At 42.5% G+C, this 16,186-nt stretch overlaps 1 protein-coding gene across 4 annotated transcripts in view; it reads left to right on the top strand.

Moving 5' to 3' along the window:
* Positions 1-16,186, top strand: part of PSD3 (pleckstrin and Sec7 domain containing 3) — a 662,461-nt gene that overhangs the window by 580,101 nt on the left and 66,174 nt on the right. For all 4 annotated transcript variants that reach the window (XM_073543269.1, XM_073543278.1, XM_073543289.1 and 1 more), the window contains one exon: positions 9,061-9,218. In XM_073543269.1, coding sequence (XP_073399370.1) covers positions 9,061-9,218 — 158 coding nt within the window. The remainder of the gene's footprint in view (positions 1-9,060; positions 9,219-16,186) is intronic.

Below are 16,186 nucleotides of genomic sequence, written 5' to 3' on the forward strand. Positions count from 1 at the left end.
TAGAAAGATCTTCTGGGGTAATTCTAGCAACTTTTAGCGAGTTTTTTGAGACATTATATAATTCGCAGGGTGGGTTCTCTGACGAGTTGCTCAGTAGCTTTTTGGGGACTGCTGGTCTGCCTACTCTGTCAGAATCGGAAGCCTTTGGGCTGGAGGCACCAATTAGACTGGAGGAATTGGAGGAGGCTCTGGACTCTATGGCAGGGTATAAGACACCGGGGTCTGATGGGCTGCCGGTGGAGGTATATAAACAGTACTCAAATATAATGCTTCCACAGCTGTTGAAGGTGTTTGAGGTGGCTAGGGAAGATGGGCACTTGCCCCGGTCCTTGAATGAAGCAATCATAGTGGTGATCCCCAAGGCTGATAAGGATCCTTGTCTCCCAGAGTCATACCTGCCTATCTCCCTTTTAAACGTTGATGTCAAGATTTTTGCAAAGATTCTGGCGATGCGGCTGTCTAGATTAATATCTAGTATTATTCATCCAGATCAAACTGGTTTTATGCCAGAGAAATCAACTGCAATTAATATCCGGCGGTTGTATCTAAATCTACAGATCCCATCAAAGGGAAAGGAACCTAGGGCTGTTGCATCTTTGGATACTGCTAAAGCATTTGACTGCATCAAATGGCCATATCTGGGGGCTATATTAGCCAAGATGGGTTTCCGTAAAAATTTTATTGCCTGGATACAGCTGCTGTATTCGAGCCCAGAGGCCAAAATTAGAATTAATGGGGAGATCTCAAATACAATTAACTTATGCAGAGGGACCAGACAGGGGTGTCCCCTGTCTCCCCTACTCTTTGCTCTGGCAATTGAGCCCTTGGCAGTAGTAATTCGGGCGACACCTGAAATTAAGGGGTTTGGGTATGAGTCTTTGCAAGAAAAAATATCGTTGTATGCTGATGACATGCTCTTGTTTTTGGGAGAGTGGCCGTCTTCTCTGAGGGTGGCAATGGAGGTCTTTGGATCCTTTGCAGTGATCTCTGGTTTATGTATTAACTGGGAGAAATCTTCAATTATGCCGGTGGGAGATGCTCCCGAGAACTCCTTGGAATTGGCTGGACGATTAAATGTAGTCAAAGAGTTTAAATACTTGGGAATTCATATTGGGTATAATATACAAGATTTTGAGCGTTTAAATATTGCCCCGCTACTTGCTAAATTTAATCAAAAAATAAAGTACTGGTGCAAGTTACCACTGAGTATGGTGGGAAGGGCAAACCTGGTAAAAATGGTTCTCATGCCACAAGATTTGTATGCCCTCCACAATGTGCCCATTTGGATTCCTGGTCGAATCTTTTATCAGATAAACAGAATATTTGGAGAGCTTATCTGGAAGAGGAGTGTTCCTAGAATGCGGTTGGAGGTTTTGCGTAGATCTAAAGAACTGGGGGGATTAGCGGTTCCTGACCCGTTTCTGTATTAACTTGCAGCGCAGTTGCAGCATTTCAGAGGATGGGGGAGGAGGATTCCTTCATGCGAAGTTCCTCGGGGTGTGTGCTTACATGCGTAGTGGGAATGGACTTACTGGTGCAGGCGCTAGAATCGGGGCGGTTCCGTCAGGGTCAAGCTATCAATAGTCCGTTAATGAAGTGCATGGATAAGGTATGGAACACGGCCAAAGAAATATTGAGTATTCAGGGAGTCACGGCGCATTCCCTGATCTGGAGAAACTTGACATGTACAGAGCTAAATAAATTAGAGGGTTTTGAGCTATGGGAGAGGAGAGGGATTAAATTAGTATCACAACTTTATTCGGAAGGCAAGTTTCGATCTTTTGAGGATCTCAAACAGACATTTTCCATCCCTAATAAACGATTTTTTCAATATCTCCAGCTGAGACATGCTTGTGAAGCACAACAGCGTCTCGCTCCACTAGGTAATCCAGCTAAAACTCCGCTGTTGGATAGAGTAGTGATGGGAGGAGGATCAAGAGGTATTATATCTATGATATATGCAACCATGTTGGAAAAGAGAGTGGCAAGTTTGGAGACGCTGAAGAATAAGTGGCAAGTTGCTGTAGGTGATTTAACAGATGATGAATGGGAGGATGCATTGCAAGAAGTCACGAAAGTCTCGGTTAGCGAGGCGCAGAGAGTGTCGCATCTTTATTTGCTTCATCGAGTTTGTCGAACCCCTGTACGGCTGTTGAAAATGGGTTATGCTAGAGAGGCAGATTGTTGGAAATGTGTAACGCCCAATGCGGATCTGATACACATGACCTGGAACTGTCCTCGGTTACGTAGGTTTTGGGGAGGTGTGAATAATTTACTTAATACTGTCTATCAATGTCAAATGGTACTAGACCCCAAAATGGCTCTTCTGGGTCGGGTGGAGACTTTGCCACTTTCAGAGGAGCACCATCTGGCAGTCTCACAAATATTATATCAAGCTCGTAAAAGGGTGGCGCTCACTGGAAGGTATCTTCTGTACCCACAATCACGGAAGTTACCGATGCAGTTAATAATAATATAGATATGGAAAAATATGTGTATCAAAAGAGAAGAACAACTAAGAAATGGGAAGATATGTGGGCACCTTGGTTGGACTCTTCCGGGTTGGCGCCTTCTAGATTAACATTGATGAGAGCTTTGAGGAGGATATAACCCAAAAATTGTAGCTGGGAGAAACAAGAGGTTTTTTTTTTCGGGTGAGGGTGGGGGGTAAGTTGGGAGGGATTTTTGTGGGGTTCTGTTGTGTTTATGTAATACACTATTTGGGAAATATCTTGTATATGATTACCTGTTTTTTCAATTTTTGAAAATGTTAATAAAAAATTACGTGATTTAAAGGAACACAGAGGGGCAGCATATCTACTAGTGAATGCTGAAATTAAAAAGGAAGTCAATAGTGCTGGTGAAAAAAAATATATAAACTTTATTGATCAAGGATTTGGTATTTTAGGGTAGGAAAACAGCCATATGGAAAGTGGGCACTATTCCAAGTGACAAATCAATATGTAGCTAGATCTATTCAAATAAATGAAAAATGAAAAGGTCGTTAAACAGCTGCAACGTATACAACAGCATGTATAATTTTTTTACATATGGGTCAGAAAAGTATACACCAGTGTAAAAAAAAAGAAGTACAAAAAGATTTAAGATGATAATGACCAGGTGCAGCTGTAATGTGACCTAATACAGACATAGGTAGCAGTGCACAGGTATACATAGTTTTATACAAGCATCATATAGTGAAAATAAAGTGTAAATAGTTCTAGATGCCTGTAAAAACATATACCGTAGTTACCAGAGAATATAAAAGAATTGATCATGTAGATGGCTCAAGGTGTATAATTTATAGTATACCTTTGATGAGGTCAGCGAGGGGTGGGCGCTTCCACGTGGCAAATCCTCGCTGACCTATAGTCTTTTTTTTTTAGAAATAAAATATTGAAAAAAATAAAGTGTTTTATACTGTTTTAATATGTATATTTGTATTATTTGTGTTTTTATCTTTGGGATACATGTCTCTATCTTTCCTCTCACAGGATTACAAGTGAGAAAAGAAGCTGGGAGGTTAACAGGAGGAAGCAGAGCTGTGGTCTTCCACAGCTCTGCTTCCTCCTGTTAACCTAACACTGCCTTCCTCCATACCCCAGGCTGTAAGGTAACAGCCAGGAAGTGGAGATTCTGCGCTGTCACCAGCATGTTCTTAAGCTCCATTGTAAAAAAAAAAAGACTGATGTCTTCATAGAATCTTAGAATGTTAGAGATGGAAGGGACCTCCTGGGTCATCGTGTCCAACCCCCTTGTTCAATGCAGGATTCACTAAACCATCTCAGACAGATGTCTGTCCAGCCTCTGTTTGAGAACTCATTGATCACCCTCACTGTCAAAAAGCATGTCTTGATCAATAAACATCTCAATGATCACTTTTCCCCATTGCTGCAGCTATGATAAGTGCAGAGGTCACTGTTGCACCTGGACACTGGTGCCTCAAAAAGTTCTAAGTCTGTCACAAAACATGATCTAAATATATAAACAATACCTGGTAGATGAGGGGAAGGAGGGGATTAAAGTTTTTGTATCAAGTGCAAAAAGGGTTGCTCTACTACTTTTATATTTATGACCCACCCTAAGGCTAGGGTCGCACAACTGTTTTATCTTCATCCAAGAAAATCGGTATGATTATGCTAATCAGACCCTGATCAGAGTGTGATCCGATTTTCTCAGATGTGGAGAGAAAAGTTTTTCCACATTCCCTATATTGTCAGTCCGCGACATAGAGTTGAATGCCATCTGATTCTCAGAGGCAAATCATGTATGCTGCTATTCCTTTCTCAGACCGACTCTGTGCGAGAAGAAGATCGGACATGTCCACAGCCCCAAAGAATAACATGGCGATGAGTGTTATCCTTCAAAACGACGGATTGCACTTGTTCGAGTTATATACCGTAGACATCTGCACGAGCCCCAAGGATAGGTCATAAATATCGGTGGAGATCCAACACCAGACATCCCCAATGATCTGCTGCACTCAGTTCTAGTGGCGGGCTGAATATTGGATGTTGTGGAGCTGAACAGCTCCATCAATTGTATAATGGCAACTGCCAGGTACTGCAGATCAGCTTCTCTACATTTGATTGGGAGCAGATGTACCCGGCCGCAGCTGCTACCGATACTGAGAACAGATGATCGTGGGCTTGTCAGGTGAAGACCCCTACTGATCTGATATTAATGACATATCCTTGGGATCAGTCGTCAATAAAGTATTGGCATAGCCTTTTACATACCTCAAGTTTCTATAAATGACTGAAATATTCACCTATTGTACTCTGCATAAAAGGGAAAGACTTTACAATGTGGCTTTTCAATTTATTGCTAAGCAACAAATAGGTAAAACAGTGTGTAATTTATATTTTAGATTGTGCACTTAACTCTTAACTATACATAATTAGGACTTAAAACATGTAAATGACTTAGATTGCAGATAATGGTTCTTTTGGCCTTTAAGGAAGTGCCCTCTTAATATCCTTTGCATAACTATATAGGGGAGTACTTGTATAGGGGGTGACCTAGAAAAATCCATTGACTACCAAGACTGTGGGGAAAATGATGTAAAAGACAGAAATATGACATATTGATCCATCACTGGGACAGAGCAAACAAAACAAACCCTTTTCTGGAGGTGAAAGGTGAGAGTGGGTCACTACTGTAAAGGACAGCGCAAACATGGTCAATACATCATTGACATTTCTATTGAATTTTCTCAGTGTTATTTGAACCCGCAATCACTTCTAGACTGCAGGGTGAGCATAAGTGTTTGAATATCTGGGATTTCTTTACACAAACAGGGTTGACTGCTGAAAGGGCGTCACTGAAGGTCTAATAGTCTGAGGCCTCTGAATAAGAGGTATAAGAGGTATAGCACTGTGTCTGTGTGCTCAGGGTATCACAGGCAGAATGGAAGGAATTCCATTACTCTCCCCGTGTATTCATGTAGAATAGATATGATCGCATTAGAGAATTTCTGAATGTTGGTGACGGTGTAGGTGTGAACCCTCATATCTATCCATGTACACAAGCATCCTATTCTTACTAGACTTGCTAACCCCTGGTGCACTGCTGAAATACATAAAATGATATTACCTTCATAATTTAGGACAGGTTTTGTAAGTCTGCACTCATGCAACTGATATTTGTGTTGGAGCATCTGTATTTGCACTCTTCATATGATAATTAGCGCATGGCAGTAATTGCAATCTAGCTATATTGTATGATCAATTAATGGGAAGATATGTCTTCAGCTTATTAATCTCTATATATAAATCTGAATGTGTGTGTGTGTATCACCAACCAATCACGAAGCAGCAGAGTGGGACGCGGTTGGAGAGCGAGGCTGAGGACGGATACAGCAGGACAGTGCATGGAGAGCGGGGCTGTGAGGAAGACAGTCTTCAGGACAGGGGCCGAATAGTGCCGCCACCCTCCCAGCCCTGTCCCGGCTCAGTCGGCGCTCCCCGTCGCTATCCCCCCTCTCCCCTGCAGCTTCCCGGCCTAAATTTAGTCCCCGGCTTCTACTGCGGCCTACTACAGCGCTAGGCCACGCCCCCCACAGGCCGCCCAATCACATGCGCTGCAGCTCCGCTTTAGCTCCGCCCACTCCGGCCGAACGAACAATCTCTCCTGGTCCCGGCGTCACCGCGTGTGATGCATGGAGTGCGGGGCTGTGGAGGAAGGAAGACAGTGGGGCTGTAGAGGGAGAGAGCGGGAGAGCAGGGCTGTGAAGGAAGAGAACGGGGCTGTGGACAGAGAGAGCGGGAGAGCAGGGCTGTGAAGGAAGAGAACGGGGCTGTGGATGGGGAGAGCAGGGCTGTGAAGGAAGAGAACGGGCTGTAGACGGAGAGAGCAGGAGAGCAGGGCTGTGAAGGAAGAGAACGGGGCTGTGGATGGGGAGAGCAGGGCTGTGAAGGAAGAGACCGGGGCTGTGGACGGGGAGAGCAGGGCTGTGAAGGAAGAGAACGGGGCTGTGGACGGGGAGAGCAGGGCTGTGAAGGAAGGGAAAGGGGCTGTGGACGTAGAGAGTTGGAGAGCAGGGCTGTGAAGGAAGAGACTGGGGCTGTGCATGGGGAGAGCAGGGCTGTGAAGGAAGAGACAGGGGCTGTGGACGGGGATAGCAGGGCTCTGAAGGAAGAGAATGGGGCTGTGGACGGGGAGAGCAGGGCTGTGAAGGAAGAGAACGGGGCAGTGGATGGGGAGAGCAGGGCTGTGAAGGAAGAGAATGGGGCTGTGGACGCGGAGAGCAGGGCTGTGAAGGAAGAGAACGGGGCTGTGGACGGGGAGAGCAGGGCTGTGAAGGAAGAGAACGGCGCTGTGGACAGGGAGAGCAGGGCTGTGAAGGAAGAGAACGGGGCTGTGGAGGGAGAGAGCGGGAGAGCAGGGCTGTGGAAGAAGAGAGCGGGGCTGTGGAGTGACACCGGGACATGGATGTAGAGCGTGTCTGCGGAGGGATAGAACAGGATGGCGGGTGGAGAGCGGGAATGTTAAGGAAGACAGCGGGACCCACAGTTAGGTACTATGCCCAGGCAATGCCAGGCTCTTCAGCTAGTATATGTATAAATTACTCTCTTGCTTTTTTAAATGCTCTGGATACAATCACATACAATCATCTAACATGGGTGATACTTATTGACACGTGTATATTGTGCATTTGTTTTACAAATATTGGTAGTTTTTATGCAAATTGGAATATTCAAGATATGTGGTTGTCTGTTCTTTGGTTTTGTAGTACTTACCCAAAAAACTAAGCTGTAACCCATATATCGTTCAAAATATCTCCCTAGACAGTAGCTACCTATACTGGAATTAGCCATTTAATTATCAATTGTGTGTTTTTTAATAATTTATTCAATAAATTGTTATTTTTATATACCTTTATGGACTCTGACTTCTCTCGTATTTTAAATATTTTTGAGTTGCTGTGCTGATAGGCAATTGACTTTCTGATCGATATGCAAATCTGGAATTATATAGGAAAGGACAGAAATTTGCCAATCAGTGGTGTTGGCGGGGTTATACAGAGCTCAGCATTCAGAGATCTGCTAGATCTGTAGCAGAGAAAACAGTGATTAAATGACGCAAGCAGATCAGTAAGTGACACATCACTAGAATCTCTGCTCGTACATCACGTCTCTCAAATGATGTAGCAAAAACCTGCTGACAGATTCACTTTAAAGGGAGCGCTGGAGTCCTGGGTTTGAAACCCACCAAGAACAACATCTGCAAGGAGTTTGTATGTTCTTCCCGTGTTTGCCTGGGTTTCCTCTGGGTACTCCGGTTTCCTCCCACATTCCAAAAACATACTGATAGGGAATTTAGATTGTGAGCCCCATCAGCGGGGGCAGTGATGATAATGTGTGCAAACTGTAAATCGCTGCGGAATATGTTAGCGCTATATAAAAATAAAGATTATTATTTATTATTACCAGGATTTTATACCCCAAACTAATGCCATGTATGTACAGAGGCTTTCAGACTGATTAAATCCTTACCTTGTTTATAGAAAGCTTTTTTACATCTTAGTAAAAATCCAACGTTGTAATGATATGCTTATGAGCTGCAATTGCAGCAGTTGTGATAATGCACTTTCAGCACTTCAAAAGCTCTCCATCTTTATTCCCCACCTGCCTCCAGTATCTGACTTACAGGTCACTCTTATTTCAGTGATCTGCTTTTCCTATTGAGATCTCTTGCCAGCGCCATCAGTGCTGGGGTAGTGCATGCAAAGAAAGGTCACCATAATGTCACATTACCCAATCAGTTGATCTAAACATACTCTTTCACCACCCCAACCCCACTGTCACTGAGGATGAGATGGCAGAGGCAGGCTGTGTGGGGGGGGGAGTTAGTAAGGCAGGAGAACTGTAAGTGCATTGTACCATCCCGCTGCACTTGCGACACATTAGCATACAATTTGGGTTTCTCTAAAACATCAAAATGGTTTTCTACATGCAAGTTAAAGGGAATCTGTCAGCAGGTTTTTGCTTTCTAGTGTGAAGACAGCAGGAGATAGAGACTGAGACACATGACATGATGTGTCATTTACAACCATGTGTGGTGTTGTTTACTTATAGTGAAGGTTTTATCACATGTGATTAGCATAGCTGGACAACACTAGTCCGTCTGTGCCCCCTTTTGTGAGATGCAGCTCACTGCTAATAGCCGTTGGATATAGGTAGCCTGGTGTGGGCGGGGGAAGCTTTCTCAGCCCTGCTGCATTGTACATATAAATGCTTTGATTGCGTCACAGCTGCTGCACCAAGTAAACTAAGGGATACATCGTTGGATTTAGCTTCTCTTTTCCTACATTATTCTGCTCTCAGGTGAGGCAGCAAAAACCTGCTGACATATTCTTTTTAAGGATGTAATCTGCGTTGAAGCACCTTTACATACATAGCACTAATAACATCATTGATTTTAACTCACATTGGCAAACAACGACCCGTGCTGCTATGATTCTCGTATTTTATCATTCTGATACAGTAAATAGGGAATTATTCTGGAAGATATCCTGGCCATCTGTAAGTATTTTCTTTACTTGTGCTTGAAATGCAGGATGAATATAAACCAGAAAAGGCGTTATCCGAAGATGATCTAAAAAACGCAGTAAGTGTACATCATGCCCTGGCCTCAAAGGCAACAGACTACGAGAAGAGATCCAACGTCCTAAAGCTGAAAACTGCAGACTGGAGAGTTTTTCTTTTCCAAGCACAGTAAGTGTATTATTATTCAGATACAATGCAACAAATCAAGTATGCATTTGCCTTTTTGGATAGCTGTGAAATAGCACTGTAAAACATTAAATTAAATTGTTTCTTAGAATTGTGTGACTTTTGAATATATTTTCGAGCAGACTATCAAGGTGCGAAATCCTGAAAAAAGAAATATTGATATACAGTATGTACAATGCTTTATGTATAGGAGCATTAAACCTAGAAATGAATGATGAAGACAAGTCTGTGCTCACATTGTTGGTCGATACGCAGAGTGTAATGCATGAACTGGAGGCTTGCCAGGGCATAAGCCATGCCATGCTCCAGCTCACTGTTTCATTAGCCATATTTTGGTGGAAATTTGCCGCAGTAGGACTTTAAAAAATGATAAAAGGCAGAATATATAAGATATCATTAAAGTAACAAACAATTGTTGCTCCGGCACTGCTGCTTCAGGGGTCAATTGGCATCGAAAGTTATGATGTCCGTTCTTCAGTCCGTTCTTCACCTGATGAGGCCAGGTTACTTAATTCGGTATTTCACGCTACAGTGGGGAAGAAAAGTGTTTAGTCAGAGACCAATTGTGCAAGTTCTCCCACTTAAACAGATGAGAGAGGCCTGTAATTGACATCGTAGATAGACTACAACTATGAGAGTCAAAATGAGAACAAAACCAGAAAATCACCTTGTCTGATATGGCAAGATTTATTTTTCAAATTATGGTAGAAAATAAGTATTTGGTCATTATCAAAAGTTCATCTCTATATTTTCTTATATATCCTTTGTTGGCAATGACAGAGGTCAAACGTTTTCTGTAAGTCTTCACAAGGTTGCCACACACTATTGGTGATATGTTGGCCCATTCCTCCATGCAGATCTCCTCTAGAGCAGTGATGTTTTGGGCCTGTCGCTGGGTAACACGGATTTTCCAATCCCTCCAAAGGTTTTCTATGGTGTTGAGATCTGGAGACTGGCTAGGCCACTCCAGAACCTTCATATGTTTCTTACGAAGCCATTTCTTCATTGCCCTGGCAGTGTGCTTGGGATCATTATCATGCTGAAAGACCCATCCACGTTTCATCTTCAATGCCCTTGCTGATGGAAGGAGGTTTGCACTCAAAATCTCACGATGGCCCCATTCATTCTTTCATGTACACAGATCAGTCATCCTGGTCTCTTTGCAGAGAAATAGCCCCAAAGCATGATTTTGCCACGCCCATGCTTCACAGTAGGTATGGTGTTCTTTGGATGCAACTCCGCATTCTGTCTCCTCCAAACACGACGAGTTTTGTTTCTACCAAACAGTTATACTGTGGTTTCATTAGACCATATGACATTCTCCTAATACTCTTCTGGATAATCCAAATGCTCTATAGCAAAATTCAGACAGGCCCGGACATGTATTGGCTAAGCAGGGGGACACGTCTGGCATTGCAGGATCTGAGTCCCTGGCGGCGTAGTATGTTACTGTTGGTAGCCTTTGTTACGGTGGTCCCAGCTCTATGCAGGTCATTCACTAGGTCCCCCCTTGTGGTTCTGGGATTTTTGCTCACTGTTCTTGTGATCATTTTGACTCCACGGGGTGAGATCTTGCGTGGAGCCCCAGATCGAGGGAGATTATTAGTGGTCTTGTATGTCTTCCATTTTCTTATTATTGCTCCCACAGTTTATTTCATCACACCAAGCTGCTTGCCTATTGCAGATTTAGTCTTTCCAGCCTGGTGCAGGGCTACAATTTTGTTTTTTGTGTCCTTCGACAGCTCTGTGGTCTCCACCATAGTGAAGTTTGGAGTGTGACTGCTTGACGTTGTGGACAGGTGTCTTTTATACTGATTCAAACAGGTGACATTACTACAGGCAATGAGTGGAGGACAGAGGAGCCTCCTAAAGAAGAACTTCCAGGTCTGTGAGAGCCAGAAATCTTGTATGTTTTTAGATGACCAAATTCTTATTTTCCACCATAATTTGCAAAATAAATCTTGCCAAATCAGACAAGGTGATTTTCTGGATTTGTTTTCTCATTTTGACTGTCATAGTTGTGGTCTACCTTTGATGTCAATTACAGGCCTCTCTCATCTTTTTAAGTGGGAGAACTTGCACAATTGGTGGCTGACTAAATACTTTTTCTCCACTGTAACTAGACCCTGCAGATGAGGTACACCATTCTGCTTTAAGGTGGTGAGATAAGTGCTTGTTCACACGCTGTGTTTTGCCATGCGTTTTTGTATTGGAAAAAAAAATAGTTTTTTACAGTACCACCGAAGTGAATGAGATTTTGAACCATCCGAGTTTTTTCTAATGTGCAGCATGTCTATTCTCTTAACGTTTTTCACCAATTTGAAAGAATAGGAAAAAAATGCAAGTAAAATACATAAAAAATGGAAATATTTTACACACTATTTTTCCTGCCAACACACTGGTTTTTGCTGCGGCAAAATCTGCTGCAAACAATCAACGAGTGCACATACGATTAGACTGAGTTCACAGTCATCATTTTTGCACTGTTTTTTTAATGCATTTTCCAGTACCAGGAAAAGCTTTATCCCTTTCACGACATTTGATGTAAGTTTACATCAAGGTCAGGAAGGGGTTCCCGCAAAATTACGCAAACTTATGTCATAGCAATCATGTGGGTACAGGAGCAGTGTCCATACGATTGCCACCAGGAGCACAACTTAAGTGAAATCTGAGCTCCGGCTGTCATAGCCAGGAGTGGTGCCCACATCACCCCATCCCATTTAACTCCCCAAAAATGCTGCGAATCAATAGCAATAGCATGGTCTAGGTGTAAGAGTCTTCTGTGAGTGCAGCACTAACAGCTATAATGCCTTGCAGTGCTGGTAAACTGCAGTGCATCATATCAGTGATCAGACTAATAAATGTTAAATTCCCCATAGAGGGACTAAGTAAAAAAGTAAAAAAGAAAATGTAAAAATATTTTGAAAAATTATCACAAAATAAAATAAAATAAAAATATATATGTATGTATATATATATATATATATATATATATATATATATATACCAACAAAATACGTATATTTCTGTGAAAAACAATACATATTTGATATCACCTCATCCGGTGTTCAGTGAACGAAAAAGTAGCAAAAAAATTGTAATTTTTTATACTGCCAAGAAAGTGGTATAAAACCCAATCAAAAAGTCAAATATAAATAAAAATGGTATTGCTGAAAATGCCATCTTGTGCCACAAAAAAAAATCAGCAGAGAAATTAAAATGTTATAGCTTTTGGAATATAGCATTACAAAAACAATTATTTTTTCTCTAAAATAGTTTTTTTTTGTGAAAAAGCGCCAAAACATAAAAAATATTATATTAATGTGGTATCAATGTAATGCTAACCAAAGAATAAAGGTGTCTTATCACTTTTACCACATGGGGAACTGCATAACCCCTCCCTCACCCCTTCCCCAATTGCTGTTTTTTTTTTATTTTGCCTCCCAAAAATCAGTATAGAAAGCAATCAATAAATGTTGTGCCCTAAAATAATACCAATAAAAAAGTCAACTCATCCCACAAAAAACATGCTCACACATGCCTCTGTCGGCAGACATATAGTAAAATTATAGCTTTTAAAATATGACAATGCAAAAACCTTTAGTGTGTGACTGCAGAATAAAGTCGTCTAATCGCTTATACAACACAAGGAACAGCGTAAAAAATAAAACCAATTCTTCACCTACTGCTGATTTATTCAATATGCCTCCCAAAGATTGCAGTAAGGCTCGACTCACATTTATCCTGCGCTCTACGCTGAGAGCTTACACTGAGGTTTCCGTGTAAATCTCTGAAATACGTGATTCAGACGTAACCTCCGGGAACAGACTCCCAATAATGAGGCAAATGGAGGCATTGTGGAGTGTGCTTAAAAGCGTTTTCCATTTTTGTGTACTTCTGAAAAGAAGGACAACTCTGAACAGAGGGCAGACGGAGTACAGAGCAACTGATGCTGTTTCACAATTACACAGCTGAACTCTTTTATAATATGTTTTTTTGGGTCTTTCATGCTCTTTAGGGGTCTAGTTTGTTTTTTTGGTTTTGAAGTTAATGAGACCCTTTTCTCTCTATCAATTATTATTATTATTATTATTATTATTTATTGTTATAGCGCCATTTATTCCATGGCGCTTTACATGTGAGGAGGGGTATACATAAAAACAAGTACAATAATCTTAAACAATACAAGTCATAACTGGTACAGGAGGAGAGAGGACCCTGCCCGCGAGGGCTCACAATCTTCAAGGGATGGGTGATAATACAGTAGGCGAGGGTAGAGCTGGTCGTGCAGCGGTTTGGTCGATCGGTGGTTACTGCAGGTTATAGGCTTGTCGGAAGAGGTGGGTCTTCAGGCTCTTTTTGAAGGTTTCGATGGTAGGTGAGAGTCTGATATGTTGTGGTAGAGAGTTCCAGAGTAGGGGTGATGCGCGAGAGAAATCTTGTATGCGATTGTGGGAAGAGGAGATAAGAGGGGAGTAGAGAAGGAGATCTTGTGAGGATCGGAGGTTGCGTGCAGGAAAGTACCGGGAGACGAGGTCACAGATGTATGGAGGAGACAAGTTGTGGATGGCTTTGTATGTCATGGTTAGGGTTTTGTAATGGAGTCTCTGGGCAATTGGGAGCCAGTGAAGGGATTGACAGAGGGGAGAAGCTGGGGAATAGCGGGGGGACAGGTGGATTAGTCGGGCAGCAGAGTTTAGAATAGATTGGAGGGGTGCGAGAGTGTTTGAGGGGAGGCCACAGAGCATGAGGTTGCAGTAGTCAAGGCGAGAGATGATGAGGGCATGGACTAGGGTTTTTGCAGATTCTTGGGTGAGGAATGAACGGATGCGTGAAATATTTTTGAGTTGAAATCGGCAGGAAGTGGAAAGGGTTTGGATATGTGGTTTGAAGGAGAGATCAGCGTCAAGGATTACTCCGAGGCAGCGAGCTTGTGGGACTGGGGAGAGTGGGCAGTCATTTACTGTAATTGATAGGTTCGTAGGGGGGGTCACGTGAGATGGGGGAAAGATGATGAATTCTGTTTTGTCCATGTTGAGTTTCAGATATCTAGTGGAGAAGAAGGATGAAATAGTGGACAGACATTGAGGGATTCTGGTTAGTAGGGAGGTGATATCTGGTCCAGAGATGTAGATCTGTGTGTCATCAGCATAAAGATGATACTGAAAGCCATGAGATTCTATGAGCTGTCCCAGGCCAAAGGTGTAAATAGAGAACAGCAGGGGCCCAAGGACTGAACCTTGTGGGACTCCGACAGATAGGGGGCGAGGTGAGGAGGTGGTGTGTGAGTGGGAGACGCTGAATGTCCGGTCTGTTAGGTATGATGAGATCCAGGAGAGGGCCAAGTCTGTGATGCCGAGGGATGAGAGGGTCTGTAATAATAGGGAATGGTCCACTGTGTCAAAGGCAGCCGACAGGTCCAGGAGGAGTAGGACAGAGTAGTGTCGCTTGCTCTTGGCAGTTAAGAGGTCATTGGTGACCTTAGTAAGGGCAGTTTCAGTGGAGTGGTGTGACCGGAAGCCAGATTGTAAGCGGTCGAAGAGGGAGCAAGAAGAGAGATGGGAGGACAGTTCAAGGTAGACGTGTTGTTCCAGTAGCTTGGAGGCGTATGGGAGAAGTGATATAGGGCGATAGCTAGATACAGAGGATGGGTCAAGAGAGGGCTTTTTGAGGATAGGTGTGATGGAGGCATGTTTAAAGCTTGAGTGGAAAACACCAGTTGTTAGTAATTTGTTTGTTTTTTTTAACTCTGCTGCCTCATTATAGTGAATGGATCCATTTAGGGTTTCATCTGTGGAAACTCCGATGTAAATGCTCAGTGTAGAACACAAGATAAATGTGATCCAAATGTAAAATGTTCCCAATAAAAGCTGTAGCGATGGCTGCTTGCTTAATTTACACGTGCGTGTCTCAAGAAGCATGAGTTAGGCATAATGTACTGGGCACTACAATAGCAGATTTGCAATTTTCAACTACCAACATCCATTGTTGCTCATTTCTGGAGAACACTCATGTAGTCAAATCATCACTACACTATAACTGTAAGTAAATTCCCAGAGGTGTGTAATTTCTAAAATGGGGTCACTTGAGGGGTGATCCTGCTCTTCTGACACTTAGGTGCTCTGTATAAGAGGTCTGCAAACTATTCTGTAATAATTTGTTTTGCAAGTCTTGACGTGTGGCCAAGCAGTACTGTACAGCCACATATGGGATATTTCCACATTCAGCAGAAATTGTGGGACTAATTTGGTGCCATTTTTACCCATTTCCCAATGTGTTAATGTAAAATCTGGGGCTAAAACAAATTTTTTGTGTGGTAAAAAGGTAATTAAAAAGGTAATTATTTTTTCTTCACAGCCCAACAATATAAAATTATGTGAGGCACATGTGGTGCCAACATGCTCACTGCACCCCTGGATGAATTCATTGCGTTTGTATTTTATGAAATGTGGTCAGTTATTGGGGGGGGGGTCTGTTGTTCTGGCACCTCTTCAAGTGGGTAATGGCACCCTCAAACCATTTCAGCAAAATGTGAACTCCAATATGGCACTTCTTCCCTTCTGAGCTTTGCACTGTGCCTCAAAAGTAGTTTTTTTTACCACATATGGGGTATTGGCACACTCAGGAGAAATTGTGTAGCAAATTGTACAGTTCATTTTCTCCAGTTATTCTTTTTGAAAATTAAAAACTTGAGGCCAAAGCAACATTTTAGTGGAAAAATGGTAATTTTCTATTTGCTCAGCTGAATGTTATACAATTCTGTGAATTGCCAGAGGGTTAAAAATGCTCACAATACCCCTAGATGAATTCCATAAGACATGTAGTTTCCAAATTGGGGTAATTTGGTTTTTTTTCTGTTTTGGCTTGTCAGGAGCTCTTCAAATGTGACATGGCATCCACAATCAATTCCAGCAAAATTTGCTCTCCAGAATTCAGTTGACACTTCTGCC

The sequence above is a fragment of the Dendrobates tinctorius genome, unplaced genomic scaffold (assembly GCF_039654945.1).
Source record: "Dendrobates tinctorius isolate UK_male_01 unplaced genomic scaffold, ASM3965494v1 ptg000011l, whole genome shotgun sequence".
Classification (NCBI taxonomy): domain Eukaryota; kingdom Metazoa; phylum Chordata; class Amphibia; order Anura; family Dendrobatidae; genus Dendrobates; species Dendrobates tinctorius.